At 54.3% G+C, this 16813-nt stretch overlaps 1 protein-coding gene across 1 annotated transcript; it reads left to right on the top strand.

The window, feature by feature from the left end:
• Positions 1-6915: 6915 nt before the first annotated feature.
• IUM83_18686 (uncharacterized protein) lies at positions 6916-7197 on the top strand (the record flags this gene model as incomplete). Its single annotated transcript, XM_067943696.1, has 1 exon — positions 6916-7197. The coding sequence occupies one exon, from the start codon at positions 6916-6918 to the stop codon at positions 7195-7197; it is 282 nt and encodes a 93-aa protein (XP_067780028.1).
• Between the last annotated feature and the right edge of the window lie 9616 nt (positions 7198-16813).

The following is a 16813-nucleotide window of genomic DNA, read 5'->3' as shown; positions in this document are numbered from 1 at the left end:
AGGGTTCGTTTTCGGGATACTATGGTCAACAATCCGCTCAACAATCCAGCAGGTTGAGCCGCGGGCGTCACGGATCGGCGGTGGCGGGGGTGGGAACACGCCCCGGGTATGATCAGCCCCGGGCTGATCAGTATGCGCCTCTCCACGACCGGGTGACCGTCGTGGAGCGTCTGCAGGGCGCTGAGTCCGCCGCCCTGAAACAGGAGCTGGCGAACCAGAAGGCCCAAGTCGCGGCGGTCTCGCAGACCGCCTCGAATATCCAGGTCGAGCTGGGGACCCAGATGAAGGGGTTGCTCCAGCGCGTCCGCGCGCTGGAGGAGAGGTTGCTCGTCGCCGAGGCCAAGTCCTCCGCTTCTGCCTCGGCTCCTGCCGAGGCTTCGGGTCAGCCGAGCTAGATGGCTCGTGCCGCAGGTATGGCTTCAGCCGTCCGACGTAAAAGGTCGGATGGAGGCGCATGCTAGACGGTATGTCTAGCGTGTATGCGTTGCCGTGCCGTGCCAACACAGTGAACGGCCCGATGAAGCGCGGAGCAAGCTTGCTTGCTCCGAAATCCGAAACTGCATGTCTAGGCAGGTTTTGTGTAGCTAACAAAACTAATGAACCAACTTTGAATTCATTTGTGTTGCCTCTGCCCGGATTGTCTGCGTTCAGCTTCTGTTGATCAACAGAAGCTGCTATAGTGTCTTGGACAAACCGAATCACGGCTTGTCTTTTGGTGATGAAACTGATTGCATCCGAGCTGAAGTCATTCAGCTCGCTCTCCGCTAGAGGCCCGGCCTCTGCGTGGTTTCTTGCGGTGTCTGCGCCCTGCGCAGACCCGTGGTCGTTGGCCTTGTTGTTCGGGGAGTCTGCGCCCTGCGCAGACTCATGTGGTTTGTCCATTGTTGCAGCTGACACTGTGCAAGTGTCAGCGGTTTTCTGCGGCTGCTGTATTGCAGTCGTAGATCCTCCCCCACTTAAAGTGGGAGCCATCACTCCGAGTAAACTCGGTAGGCGTGGATGCCGCATGGCATTCACGTAGAACGGTGTATGCCCGGTCGAGGCATGCACTGAGTTGTTGATGGCAAACTCTGCCATCGATAAGCACTCGCTCCAGTATTGGAACGAGTGAGCGTAGCTCTTCAACATATCGACGAGCACGCGATTCACGCGCTCGGTTTGACCGTCCGTCTGCGGATGATCCGCAGTCGACATGGAAAGTTGGCTCCCAAGAAGTGTAAACACTTCTTGCCACAGATGCGCTGTGAAGCGCGGGTCTCTGTCCGACACAATGTCGGTCGGCATGCCATGGTGTTTGAACACCATGTCGACGAGCAGACGGGCCGTCTGCTTCGCGGTCACCTCTGCTGGCACCGCAGCAAGATGTACCATCTTGCTGAAACGGTCTACAAAGACCACAACACCAGTGTTCCCTCCGCTGTCCGGGGGAAGACCAAAGATGAAGTCCAAAGACATGGACTTCCAACACTCCGACGGAGTCGGTAGTGATTGCAGTGGAGCCTGCGCGAATGGCGCAGGCTTTACGCGTTGGCATACCTCGCAAGCACGGATGTACTTGCGCACCCACTTATACTGGTGGTGCCAGTAGAAGTCGCGCGTGAGAAGGACGTATGTCTTCTCACGTCCGAGATGTCCCGCAGTCGGGGCATCGTGATACTCGTACATGATCCTGAGTCGCAGGTCATGGTCATTTGGCACGACAACGCGATCTGCGTTGTCGTCGACTGCATTGTAAAGCAGTAGTCCGTCGTGCACACGAAAGCGGTGTGCACGCGCTCGAAGGTGCTTGGGCAGTTTCTGACGGGACTTGTCAGAAGGGCTGTGCCATAGGCCAGCAGAGCTTCGCGTCCGCGTCGTGCGCGTACGCGGCCTTCACATCATCCAACAGAGATGATGTGGCTTTGCTCGATCGCATGGCGTCAATGGCATTGACGTCAACAGCTTCTGCATAGTCCGGCCGACGTGATAACGCGTCGGCCACCACGTTCAATCTTCCGGGTTTGTATTCGACCCGGAAGTTATACTCCGCAAAGAATGAGAGCCATCTCGCCATTCTTTGTGAAATGTGTGGCGACTTCACTGCGGTGCGCAGTGAAGCATGGTCGGTGTAGACCACAAATGGTCTACTCCCAAGCAAGTACACTCGGAACTTTGCGAGTGCATACTTCATGGCAAGGAGTTCCTTGTCATGCACCGGATAGTTGCGCTCAGCTGGCTTCAGCTGACGCGATTGGTAGTAGACGACACGATCACGGCCTTCGTGATCGTGCTGCATCAATGCGCATCCGATCGCGAAATCGGATGCGTCACACACTACGTGAAATGGGCGATCTTGGTCAGCCACTGCCAAGATCGGCGCCTCAGTCAAGCCCCGCTTGACTGCATCGAATGCCTTTTGGCAATCGGGTGTCCAATTCCACACAGCTTCTTTCTTAAGAAGCTGTGACAGCGGGCGGATCTTGCCCGCATAATCCTCCACGTACTTGCACAAGTACGTGGCCAAGCCAAGGAACTGCCTCAGTTCCTTGACACTTGAAGGCGTTGGCCATTCATTGATCACTCTGACCTTTTCGGGGTCAGGGCGAACACCATTCTTCCCTACGAGACACCCGAGGACGGGTATCTCGCTCGCCCCGAAGATACACTTCTTCAGGTTCGCGTAGAGCTTATGTGTTCTCATAAGCTCAAGTAGCTTCCGGAGATGCACCCTGTGCATCTCTACGTCGGTCTTCCCGTCCACAGCCCGGCGGTGGATGAATACATCATCGAAGTAGCTCGGTGCGAAGTCGCGCACCGAGCGCAACAAGTGCGTCACGCACCTGTTGAAAGTCGCAGGGGCGTTCTTAAGCCCCTGTGGCACTACTAGCCATTCCCAGAGCATGCCGCTTGGCGTGCTCACTGCCGTGAGAGGGATATCGCTCTCACGCATTAGGATTTGATAAAATCCATCTCGCAAGTCGAGAGCACTGTAAACGGTGCTCCCGGCCATCGAATCGATGATAACATCTTTTCGCGGTATCGGCGTCTGCGCCGGTACCGTCGCATCGTTCAGCTTGTTGTAGGCATGAACGATGCGCCATCCGCCCTGTGGCTTCTTGACACAGAACGTCGGAGCACTGTGCGGGGACTTTGATTCCCGCACTTGTCCTGCTTTACGACGACTTTCAAAGAAGTCGTCGATCGCTTCCACTTGCTCTCGCGGCAGTGGCCACTGCCGCGTGACACAGTACTTTGTGCCCGGCACGAGATCAATCTCGTGCTGAATGCCCTTATCCTGCGGAAGCTCCGCAGGAATGTCTTCCGGGAGTACGTCTTTGTACTCCCTCAACAATTTGTAATAGGGACTCGACTTCAGCGAGTCCCAACCTTGTTCCTCGAAGCGCTCTCGCTTCGTCTTCGCACTGAGAGCGTCTTCACTCTCAGTGGTACTTCCCATGAAGAGCTGTCTCAGCTCTTCGCTCTCGCTCTTCGTTCTTTCGCTGTCCGAAAGAATGCAGACCTGCTCGATGCGTCCATCGTGCAAGTTGCGCGTGAAGCGCTTCCAGCTCATGGCTGGAAGCGAAGTCAACTCCGACGCCGTCGTCGGAGGACTAGCGAGTTCCATGTCACGATACTGGAATCCAGTATCGGTGCGCGTCAAGACGCTTAGCGTCTTGACATTCGGCGTCACCGCCGCAGTCTGCCCAGCAGACTGCTCTTGTTGCGTCTCGGTCCCGGACCGAGACTTGCGTAGGGTTTTCCGCTTGCGCCGTCTTCTCGTTGTGCGGAGCCGGGCTCCGCACAGTTGTTCTTCTTGTCCAGGCCCGGCCGTGGACAGTTGTTCGCCGGCGGACCCTGTCCGCGGGCGCGCGGTATCAAGCCCGGCTTGACCGCATTTTCCTTCGTGCAGCCCGGCTGCACGGTAATGTGTCTCTTCGCCGGCAGACCCTGTCTGCGGGCGCGCGATATCAAGCCCGGCTTGATCGCATGGCGCTTCGTCGTGCAGCCCGGCTGCACGACAGCATGCAAATTGCGTCAGTGCGGTACGTTTGCAACCGTCCGCACTGTTTGCAGCGTCAACTCCCGGAGTTGACACGCCTTCGTCACCTCGACGCCATTCATTGGCGGAGCCCCTCATGACCGAGGGTGCGCCGGCTCCCGGAGCCGACGCGTCGTCGTCGACCTGACCGCTTCGGGTCAGGGACTGTCCCTTACACGCTTGAACGTGGGTGTTGGTTCCCGGAACCAACACATCTTTTTCTTCCGACGTCGGCAGCATTGCCGACGCGGGTTCACTTGTGCGCGCCCTCGCGCACTTCTTGGCACCCCGGGACAGCGGCATAAAGCGCTGTCTCGACTGAGTGAGCCGCGCGCACCTGCTGGTGCGCGCGCTGCGGTAACAGGGCCATCGCTCTCTGTTCCGCTGTCGCGTCCGAAGCGCACGAGCGAGCGCTTCTTCCAGTCTATCACCGGATCATGCCGTGCAAGCCACGGCATGCCCATTACCACGTCGAACTTATCGTCCAGGTCCAGGACGATAAAGTGTTCGACAAACACTCGTTGTTTGTACGAGAAGCGCACGTTCACGACGCGCTTCTCGGTCTTCACGATGGCACCTGTTGCCAGTCGTACCTCCAGAAGACTTCGAGGTGTATCTACCTCCTCGAAGTCAAGTCTCGACAGGCTTCGTAGTCGAACAAAGTTGCTCGACGCGCCTGAGTCTACCAATGCTCGAAGAGAGTCACTCGCTCTCTTCGAGTAAACCTTCAAGATGACTAGGTTTGGCCTGTCATCTTGTTTCTTGCAGCGAGAGCTGGTCTCACTGGGGGCTGCAGTCCTCCGTGTCGCGCGCCCAATGTCGGCACGCGCGACTGCATTACCAGTAGGGCGCCCCGCGCCTACTGGATGTTCGCGTTTTTTGTTGGTCCGCGGCGATGCCTAGCATCGCCACGACGGCCACCTCCAGGGGGCATGGGAGCCGTGCACTCTCTGGCAAAGTGACCGATCCTTCCGCAACGGAAGCATCGCACATTATTTCCGTGCTGCTGGTGATCAGCAGCCGTTGCGCTCGAGAGGTCCATTGGCTCCGGACCTCCCGTCCTCGCTACCGGGCGCGGTTGCGGCCTCGGTACGTTTACATGGAGTTTAGCCTGCCGCAGGCTAAACTCTTCTTGCATGGCAAGAGTGATTGCAGCTTCGAGAGTACTCGGGTACCCTCGGAAGAGATAGGTCTTCACAGACCCATCTCTAAGCCCCTTCATGAACGTGACGACCTTGGTCGCCTCGTCAATCGGGTTAGTCACGATATTTGATACCAAATATCGTGCGCGCTGCGCGTAAGCATGGACGTCATGCTTACCCTGCTGAAGGTCGAGGAACTCCGCCCTCGACCGGAACTCGTTTTGCGGGGGCTCAAACGCTTGTTTGAGCTCCTCTTTGAACACTTCGTACGTGCTGAAGCACGTAGGATCTGAGAGTCGGCGTCCATACGCCCAACTCCTTGCGCGTCCGCCAAGACATGACATGGCGAACGCGACCTTCGACAGCGGGTCGACGATGCGTCGAGCCGCTATGGCTGTGTCGAGCTCGACAAGCCATCGGAGGAGAGGCTCGCCCTCTCTTCCCACGTAATTGCTCACGCTCAACTTTAATGGTTGAGCACGCGGTGTCGTCCCTGACGACGCCGTCGCTGAGGAAGCAGCGTCACGCTGCTCCTTCATGATGAACCCCAGAGCAACACCATGTTGCTCCGTCAGCGATAGCGTACGCAGCATTGTAGCTATCGCCGCTTCTCCAATGACTGTTGACAGTCGTTGGAGGGCCTCCCACTCTGGGTCAGACAGGTGGGGGCAGTCAGCGCGTGCAACATGCGTTGCAGGCGTGTTGGAGCTCTCCATGGGCACCTCCGTGCTCATGTGGTTCTCGGCTCCGCGTTCGTACGCCGCGTACGAACGTCAAGCAGTCGGTCGTTGGACGGACTACAAAGTGCTACCAGGTGTAGTGGGTCTAACTTGACTCACTACTTTAGCTTACACGTTGCGCAACGTGTATGAGGAAGCGTAAGTACTTAGTAATTACTTAGGTTAATTATATTTGAATACACAAATATAAGTTAAGTAACAAAAGGATTCCAAGTGACTTAGATTAGGTAAAATGAGAACTGTATTGTTTGTAAATTGATCTTCCTCTAAAATCTGCTAAAAACTGTTTATCATCTATGAAAGGGTTGGCAGCGGCTGGCTGTCAGAGCCCCGCCAATATGCATGTCTCTGATTGGTAGAAAAATGCTGCTTTCTACCAATAGGATCTTTGGGTATGTGTGGACCACTCACTGTGGTGGTCCACTTCAATGTATCCATCGGTGTGTCTTACACCAATGTGAGGAAGTATCCAAAACGTTTAACAGATAACCTATCTGTTAAATTCACAAGTGGCTTGCAGCCACTTGTACGTGTAACCCCGTTACACATGGAGTTTGCGCTTCTCTTTCGTTCGTAAATGAAGCGCGGGAGAGCATCAGCGCTATCGTGACGGACTTTTTGGTGTGAGATATGCCGTGTCCAAGGGAGTGGAGCTGAGTCACGCTGGTTCTTGTAGTGGGTCTTAGCGAAATACACACTGCGAAGGAAGCTGGCGCTTCCTGGCGAACACAAAGTCTATTATGCGTCCTATGCGTTTATTCTCCAATGTCCTTTCACTACTAGGCGCGGCCTGTCGGGCTAGCAGTGGTTTCCTAACCGCCAGCTTGGCATCGCAGATCTTGCAATGCCCAGTGCGTGGGGGGGTTCCCACCGGTAACTCTTGAGTAGGCGTTTTTGAGAACCTAACCTGATTCATTACTTTCCTACTCAATAACCCGTCAGAAGGTGCGGATTTTTGCAGTAGGATTTCTGCTACTGCAAAAAATATTGAGTAGGGGGCGGAGGAGAAGGTCTCATGGCGAAGAAGAAGCAGCAGAAGCAGCAGCAGAAGCAGCAGCAGAAGCAGCAGGGTAAATCTCGTGCTCGAGGGCCTAACTGGACTACAACTGAGATCCTGAAGCTCATCGAGGCATGGCGAATTGGGCTGGATACCCCAGCAGAGAAGGGGGAGTCGACGGCCCTTCTTAACACGCGAGTATTCGAGCAATTCAAGACGCTGTGTGGTCGCACCACGTCTCGCAGTGAGAAAGCAGTCATCGACAAGAAGAACAACTGCCTGTTGCGTACAAGTTCATAGTCGCATTTAACAACAACCGTGTGGTCGGATCAACCGGCCAGCCTTGTTGGATTGAACTGTCACGTGAGCAAAAGAAAACCATCAAGACTGCTAACAAGACGGACGCTCGCAATGCCGACATGGACATAGCCGTATTCAATGCTTTGAAGAACATCTTAGGCGGTGATGACTCTGTCGAGCCTTCCGCTTTAGTTTCCTCTACGCCTGTCTTTGAGAGAGAAGATAGTAGTGATCCTCGTCAGACATATTTTGCGGACTTCGCTGACAACAACCAAAACACGGATGCAGCGCAATCTTCGTGCAGTGGTGGAGACGAAGGCCTTCTCGTTGACAACATCCCTTCGTCGCCAGGTTCTGATGGTGCGTCCGAAGACCAAGAAAACACACAGCAGAACAACTCCATTCAAGGCAAAAAAAATGAAAGCAGATTTCGGAGCCAAGTAATGAACAACGCTTCCTCATGAATTTGGTTCAGCTACAGATGTAGTGGGCCTACTTTGGCTCACTACTTTAGCTTACACGTTGCGCTACGTGTATGAGGAAGCGTAGGAGTTTATTAATAATTTGAATTAATTATACTTGAGTCCACAAGTATAATATAAATAAAATAAAACACCGAGTAGGTAGTTTAAGGTAAAATGAGAACTGTATTGTTTGTAAATTGATCTTCCTCTAAAATCTGCTAAAAACTGTTTATCATCTATGAAAGGGTTGGCAGCGGCTGGCTGTCAGAGCCCCGCTAATATGCATGTCTCTGATTGGTAGAAAGATGCTGCTTTCTACCAATAGGATCTTTGGGTATGTGTGGACCACTCACTGTGGTGGTCCACTTCAATGTATCCATCGGTGTGTCTTACACCAAGGTGAGGAAGTATCCAAAACGTTTAACAGATAACCTATCTGTTAAACCATAAGTGACAAATGTCATGCACAAGTGACAGTTGTTACTTGTGACCGTTATCGTGCACAAGTGACTGTTGTCACTTGTGTGTATAACCCCGTTACACCATCCCCCCGTTAAGCTTAGACGTGTCGGTCTCGACACGTCAATTAATATTGACTGCTTGTCAATTGTTTGTGCTGGGGTTTCCGTGCTCATCCGCAATGAGCACGATCAAGCTGAAGACCACCATTGCAACAGAGTGTAAACTCTCTGTTGCTGTGTACAATGCGCGGTAGCGCGAGGTGCGTCGCTACCACGGGGACAGACAACACAGTGTCTGTGTACGATTCTTCGATGTCGACCGCGTCTATGCGTCGACATCTCTAAGCGAATTTCTGTTGCTTACCGTGATCGGGTAAGCAAGCGCCAAAGCACTTCGAGTCCTTCTCGAAGTGGCAAGTATTAGCAACTCCACGCTGTTGCGGTGGAGGCTGGTGTCCATGCGCCGTGCGCACTGTCCGTCCAGGTGGCGGTGCATATTAGCAACCGCGACCACAACAGGTATACTATATGTATACCTGAGAGCTTCAATGATCTCCGTGCTAATTATCTAGCACGCGAGTCGTCAGGCGTTGTAGATTACTACAGCGCTCGCACTACCTTCTTGCTGGTAGTGCGTGTTGGGTTTCGTACTCCTTCACCATGTCCGGAACGTCTTCCATAAGGACGTTCCGTGGTTCCCACGTGTCGTGTTGGGGAGGGAAACCTCTCCAGCGAATGCGAAAACAATCCGGACCTCGGATTGTTTTCCTATGATCAACAATTCGCTGGACGATCCAGCGAATTTCTCCGCGTGCGTCTTGCAGCGGTGGCGGAGGTGGTGGAAACACGCTCCGATGGTCAACGCCGTGTTGACCTTCATCTCGTGTTGCTCCACGACCAAGTGACGGTCGTGGAGTACTTTCAGAGCGCGGCGGTTGCCGCTCTGTTCCTTCGTGTCCCGGCTCTGGCGGTCTCCCAGACCGCCTTGAACGTGCCGGTCGGGCTGTAGGCCCGACTGTATTAACTGCTCCAGCGCGACTACGCGCTGGAGAGGAGGGTTTCCCCTGTCGAGTCTGTCTCTTCGGGTCAGACGAGCCACTTGGCTCGTGCTGGAAGTATGACTTTAACCGCCCGACATAAAATGTCGGGTGGAGCCGCATGCTAGACGGTATGTCTAGCGTATATGCGTTACCGTGGCGTGCCATCACTGTGAATGGCCCGATGAAGCGCGGAGCAAGCTTGCTTGCTCCGAAATCCTAAACTGCATGTTTGGACAGGTTTTGAGTAGATAACAAAACCAATGAATTCACGTTGAATTCATTTGTGTTGCCCCTGCCAATATTATCGGCGTTCAGCTTCTGTTTATCCACAGAAGCTGCAATCGTGTCCTGGACAAACCGAATTACGGCTTGTCTTTTATTGATAAAGTCAATCGCATCCGAGCTGAACTCGTTCAGATCGCTCTCCGCAAGAGGCCCGGCCTCTGCGTGGTTCTTCGCGGTGTCTGCGCAGGGCGCAGACCCGTGGTCCTTGTTCCTTGTGGAGCCTGTGCTCTGCACAGACTCGTTTGCCTTGTTCTGGGGGTCAGCGCACTGCGCTGACCGTTGGTTCTTCCTGCCAAGGTCTGCGCCCCGCGCAGACCTGGTTGTCTTGGTCCTTGTTGTCGCGGCTGACACTGTGCAAGTGTCAGCGGCTTTTTGCGACTGCTGTGGTGCAGTCGTAGATCCTCCCCCACTTAAAGTGGGAGCCACCACTCCGAGTAAACTCGGCAGACGGGGATGCCGCATGGCATTCACATAAAACGGTGTATGCCCGGTCGAGGCATGCACCGAGTTGTTGATGGCGAATTCCGCCATCGACAAACACTCGCTCCAGTTTTGGAACGAGTGAGCGTAGCTCTTCAAAATGTCGACGAGCACGCGATTCACGCGCTCGGTTTGACCGTCCGTCTGCGGATGATCCGCAGTCGACATGGAAAGCTGGCTCCCAAGAAGTGTAAACACTTCTTGCCACAGATGCGCTGTGAAGCGCGGGTCTCTGTCCGACACGATGTCGGACGGCATGCCATGGTGTTTGAACACCATGTCGACGAACAGACGGGCCGTCTGCTTCGCGGTCACCTCTGCCGGCACCGCAGCAAGATGGTACATCTTGCTGAAGCGGTCTACAAAGACCACAACACCGGTATTCCCTCCGTTGTCCGGGGGAAGACCAAAGATGAAGTCCAATGACATGGACTTCCAACACTCCGACGGAGTCGGTAGTGATTGTAATGGAGCCTGCGCAAACGGCGCAGGCTTTACGCGTTAGCATACCTCGCAAGCACGGATGTACTTGCGCACCCACTATACTGGTGGTGCCAGTAGAAGTCGCGCGTGAGAAGGACGTAAGTCTTCTCACGTCCGAGATGTCCCGCAGACGGGGCATCGTGATACTCGTACATGATCCTGAGTCGCAGGTCATGGTCATTTGTCACGACAACGCGGTCCGCGTTGTCGTCGACTGCATTGTAAAGCAGTAGTCCGTCGTGCACACGAAAGCGGTGTGCACGCGCTCGAAGGTGCTTGGGCAGTTTCTGACGGGACTTGTCAGAAGGTACTGTGCCATAGGCCAGCAAGAGCTTCGCGTCCGCGTCGTGCGCGTACGCGGCCTTCACATCATCCAACAGAGATGATGTGGCTTTGCTCGATCGCATGGCGTCAATGGCATTGACGTCAGCAGCTTCTGCATAGTCCGGCCGACGTGATAACGCGTCGGCCACTACATTCAATCTTCCGGGTTTGTATTCGACCCGGAAGTTATACTCCGCAAAGAATGAGAGCCATCTCGCCATTCTTTGTGAAATGTGGCGACTTCACTGCGGTGCGCAGTGAGGCATGGTCGGTGTAGACCACAAATGGTCTACTCCCAAGCAAATACACTCGGAACTTTGCGAGTGCATACTTCATGGCAAGGAGTTCCTTGTCATGCACCGGATAGTTGCGCTCAGCTGGCTTCAGCTGACGCGATTGGTAGTAGACGACACGATCACGGCCTTCGTGATCGTGCTGCATCAATGCGCATCCGATCGCGAAATCGGATGCGTCACACACTACGTGAAATGGGCGATCTTGGTCAGCCACTGCCAAGATCGGCGCCTCAGTCAAGCCCCGCTTGACTGCATCGAATGCCTTTTGGCAATCGGGTGTCCAATTCCACACAGCTTCTTTCTTAAGAAGCTGTGACAGCGGGCGGATCTTGCCCGCATAATCCTCCACGTACTTGCACAAGTACGTGGCCAAGGAACTGCCTCAGTTCCTTGACACTTGAAGGCGTTGGCCATTCGTTAACCACTCTGACCTTTTCGGGGTCAGGGCGAACACCATTCTTCCCTACGAGACACCCGAGGACGGGTATCTCGCTCGCCCCGAAGATACACTTCTTCAGGTTCGCGTAGAGCTTATGTGTTTTCATAAGCTCAAGTAGCTTCCGGAGATGCACCCTGTGCATCTCTACGTCGGTCTTCCCGTCCACAGCCCGGCTGTGGATGAATACATCATCGAAGTAGCTCGGTGCGAAGTCGCGCACCGAGCGCAACAAGTGCGTCACGCACCTGTTGAAAGTCGCAGGGGCGTTCTTAAGCCCCTGTGGCATTACTAGCCATTCCCAGAGCATGCCGCTTGGCGTGCTCACTGCCGTGAGAGGGATATCGCTCTCACGCATTAGGATTTGATAAAATCCATCTCGCAAGTCGAGAGCACTGTAAACGGTGCTCCCGGCCATCGAATCGATGATAACATCTTTTCGCGGTATCGGCGTCTGCGCCGGTACCGTCGCATCGTTCAGCTTGTTGTAGGCATGAACGATGCGCCATCCGCCCTGTGGCTTCTTGACACAGAACGTCGGAGCACTGTGCGGGGACTTTGATTCCCGCACTTGTCCTGCTTTACGACGACTTTCAAAGAAGTCGTCGATCGCTTCCACTTGCTCTCGCGGCAGTGGCCACTGCCGCGTGACACAGTACTTCGTGCCCGGCACGAGATCAATCTCGTGCTGAATGCCCTTATCCTGCGGAAGCTCCGCAGGAATGTCTTCCGGGAGTACGTCTTTGTACTCCCTCAACAATTCGTAATAGGGACTCGACTTCAGCGAGTCCCAACCTTGTTCCTCGAAGCGCTCTCGCTTCGTCTTCGCACTGAGAGTGTCTTCACTCTCAGTGGTACTTCCCATGAAGAGCTGTCTCAGCTCTTCGCTCTCGCTCTCCGTTCTTTCGCTGTCCGAAAGAACGCAGACTTGCTCGATGCGTCCATCGTGCAAGTTGCGCGTGAAGCGCTTCCAGCTCATGGCTGGAAGCGAAGTCAACTCCGACGCCGTCGTCGGAGGACTAGCGAGTTCCATCTCACGATACTGGAATCCAGTATCGGTGCGCGTCAAGACGCTTAGCGTCTTGACATTCGGCGTCACCGCCGCAGTCTGCCCAGCAGACTGCTCTTGTTGCGTCTCGGTCCCGGACCGAGACTTGCGTAGCGTTTTCCGCTTGCGCCGTCTTCTCGTTGTGCGGAGCCGGGCTCCGCACAGTTGTTCTTCTGGTCCAGGCCCGGCCGTGGACAGTTGTTCGCCGGCGGACCCTGTCCGCGGGCGCGCGGTATCAAGCCCGGCTTGACCGCATTTTCCTTCGTGCAGCCCGGCTGCACGGTAATGTGTTCCTTCGCCGGCAGACCCTGTCTGCGGGCGCGCGATATCAAGCCCGGCTTGATCGCATGGCGCTTCGTCGTGCAGCCCGGCTGCACGACAGCATGCAAATTGCGTCAGTGCGGTACGTTTGCAACCGTCCGCACTGTTTGCCGCGTCAACTCCCGGAGTTGACACGCCTTCGTCACCTCGACGCCATTCATTGGCGGAGCCCCTCATGACCGAGGGTGCGTCGGCTCCCGGAGCCGACGCGTCGTTGTCGACCTGACCTCTTCGGGTCAGGGACTGTCCCTTACACACTTGAACGTGGGTATTGGTTCCTGGAACCAGTACGTCTTTTTCTTCTGACGTCGGCAGCCTTGCCGACGTTGGTCTCACTTATGCGCGCCCTCGCGCACTTCTTGGGCACTCCGGGACAGCGGCATTAAGCGCTGTCTCGACTGGTGAGCCGCGCGCACCTGCTGGTGCGTGCGCTGCGGTAACAGGGCCATCGCTCTCTGTTCCGCTGTCGCGACCGAAGCGCACGAGCGTGCGCTTCTTCCAGTCTATCACCGGATCATGCCGTGCAAGCCACGAGATGCCCATTATCACGTCGAACTTATCGTCCGGGTCCAGGACGATAAAGTGTTCGACAAACACTCGTTGTTTGTACGAGAAGCGCACGTTCACGACGCGCTTCTCGGTCTTTACGATGGCACCTGTTGCCAGTCGTACCTCCAGAAGACTTCGAGGTGTATCTACCTCCTCGAAGTCAAGTCTCGACAGGCTTCGTAGTCGAACAAAGTTGTTCGACGCGCCTGAATCTACCAAAGCTCGAAGAGAGTCACTCGCTCTCTTCGAGTAAACCTTCAAGATGACTAGGTTCGGCCTGTCATCTTGTTTCTTGCAGTGAGAGCTGGTCTCACTGGGGGCTGCAGTCCTCAGTGTCGCGTGCCCGATGTCGGCACGCGCGACTGCATTACCAGTAGGGCGCCCCGCGCCTACTGGATGTTCGCGTTTTTTGTTGGTCCGCGGCGATGCCTAGCATCGCCACGACGGCCACCTCCAGGGGGCATGGGAGCTGTACACTCCCGTGCAAAGTGACCGATCCTTCCGCAGCGGAAGCATCGCACGTTACCTCCCTGCTGCTGGTAACCAGCAGTTGTTGCGCTCGAGAGGTCCATTGGTTCCGGACCTCCCGTCCTCGCTACCGGGCGCGGTTGCGGCCTCGGTACGTTTCCATGGAGTTTAGCCTGCCGCAGGCTAAACTCTTCTTGCATGGCAAGAGTGATTGCAGCTTCGAGAGTACTCGGGTACTCTCGGAAGAGATAGGTCTTCGCAGGCCCATCTCTAAGCCCCTTCATGAACGTGACGACCTTGGTCGCCTCGTCAATCGGGAGTTAGTCACGATATTTGATACCAAATATCGTGCGCGCTGCGCGTAAGCATGGACGTCATGCTTACCCTGCTGAAGGTCGAGGAACTCCGCCCTCGACCGGAACTCGTTTTGCGGGGGCTCAAACGCTTGTTTGAGCTCCTCTTTGAACACTTCGTACGTGCTGAAGCATGTAGGATCGGAGAGTCGGCGTCCATACGCCCAACTCCTTGCGCGTCCGCCAAGGCAGGACATGGCGAACGCGACCTTCGACAGCGGGTCGACGATGCGTCGAGCCGCTATGGCTGTGTCGAGTTCGACAAGCCATCCGAGGAGAGGCTCGCCCTCTCTTCCCACGTAATTGCTTACGCTCAACTTTAATGGTTGAGCACGCGGTGTCGTTCCTGACGACGCCGTCACTGAGGAAGCAGTGTCACGCTGCTCCTTCATGATGAACCCCAGAGCAACACCATGTTGCTCCGTCGGCGATAGCGTACGCAGCATTGTAGCTATCGCCGCTTCTCCAATGACTGTTGACAGTCGTTGGAGGGCCTCCCACTCTGGGTCAGACAGGTGGGGGCAGTCAACGCGTGCAACATGCGTTGCAGGCTTGTTGGAGCTCTCCATGGGCACCTCCGTGCTCATGTGGTTCTCGGCTCCGCGTTCGTACGCCGCGTACGAACGTCAAGCAGTCGGTCGTTGGACGGACTACAAAGTGCTACCAGGTGTAGTGGGTCTAACTTGACTCACTACTTTAGCTTACACGTTGCGCAACGTGTATGAGGAAGCGTAAGTACTTAGTAATTACTTAGGTTAATTATATTTGAATACACAAATATAAGTTAAGTAACAAAAGGATTCCAAGTGACTTAGATTAGGTAAAATGAGAACTGTATTGTTTGTAAATTGATCTTCCTCTAAAATCTGCTAAAAACTGTTTATCATCTATGAAAGGGTTGGCAGCGGCTGGCTGTCAGAGCCCCGCCAATATGCATGTCTCTGATTGGTAGAAAAATGCTGCTTTCTACCAATAGGATCTTTGGGTATGTGTGGACCACTCACTGTGGTGGTCCACTTCAATGTATCCATCGGTGTGTCTTACACCAATGTGAGGAAGTATCCAAAACCTTTAACAGATATTTATCTGTTAAACCATAAGTGACAAATGTCATGCACAAGTGACAGTTGTTACTTGTGACCGTTATCGTGCACAAGTGACTGTTGTCACTTGTGTGTGTAACCCCGTTACAACAGACGGATGCTATGGTAAACAAGCTCGAGGAAATTCGAGCCGATCGTCGTGCCGCTCTACGACAACGTGTCAAGGAAAAGCAGGAGAGCCGCGAACACCAGGAGCGCGAGAGGGAGCGCGATCGTGAGCTTCTGCGCGAGTTATTTGGGAGGCGCGACTAGCACGGGTTTTGTTCTTACTGAACAGCAGCAATGTATCGCGAGTTTTCGTGGCTGGACTTTCTGGAAGGCTTCGGCTGGATTGCGGTGGATTTGCAGCTCTCTCTCGCTGAACATAGCGGCGGTTGTAGTAAATATCGTTTTCATCGATGAGGAAGTTGTGGAGCGAACAAAGAGCGTAGACAAGCGTTGGAATGAACTCGAAGTCAGTAACAGCGGTCGGATTTGCACGAAGAAGAATGCGAAAACGGCCCTTTAGGATTCCGAATGCTTGCTCCACTTTGTAGCAAATTCTAGATAATGCACGATTCAGGGTCTTAATGCTTGTGTATTGTGCTACTTGCGTCATTTCATAAGTCGTGACAAAATTGCGCCGATTGGAATACGCGCAATCACCGAGTAAAAACATTGGCAATTCTGCAGTAGTGGTAGCAGAAGTAGCAATTTGTCTGGTTCGTATTCCTCCTAGCCAGGTTTCATAATTCCGCCCCAAGTAGCTGGTAGAGAAAATGCGATTGCCACCTACTGATCCAGGCCATCCGATAACTACATCACGAAACTTACGTCGATCATCGACGGCAGCATGAAGAACTGTACTGTAAAACCCCTTGCGATTGTAGTATTTCTGCCCGCATTTACGCGGACGAAGAATGGGAATGTGAGACCCGTCAATACTGAGAGTAGCTTGCGGAATTCCAGAACGTTGTTCATTTCGCAGTGCAATTTCAACAAGCTCGGTTTCAGACGGCAAGCATATCAATCCAAGTGCACAAACAGCGTCGGCTACGCGTCGAAGTATCTCATCAGTGTCGTCACTGTCCTCGCCGCCGCTAGGTGATGCGTAGCCTCGAGACAGAAACCTATGCAGAACTACTAGAGTTCCGCTAGCTAGCTCTTTCATCGTCAAGCAGCTCTTAGGAATGGACGAAAGGCCGCGCCTTCTTAAAATATACCGGTGGAAACACAACTCATGATTTCGCTGGATTTATTGAGTCGCCAATCTTGAGTAGCCTACTAAAAATTTGCCGGTGGGAACCCCCCCCCCCCAGTGGGTGGAGACTTTATCATGAATCTCACCACTACAGTTCTGTGACTTTGTGCAATGGTCCGCACTGTAGATTACCGCTACATGTGGGAGTTTTCACTCGCTCTGGTGCAAGCCGTTCGCTGTGATGACTTATGGATGATGCAGTGGATTCTGCAACATTTTTGTGATTGTCCAGTGGAGAAGGGCGCAGTGGAGGAAGAGCTGCGAG

This window comes from Phytophthora cinnamomi (assembly GCF_018691715.1).
Source record: "Phytophthora cinnamomi strain GKB4 chromosome Unknown Contig129, whole genome shotgun sequence".
NCBI lineage: Eukaryota > Oomycota > Peronosporomycetes > Peronosporales > Peronosporaceae > Phytophthora > Phytophthora cinnamomi.
Note: the sequence above shows the minus strand (reverse complement) of the source record. Positions and strands in the feature narration are given on the sequence as shown.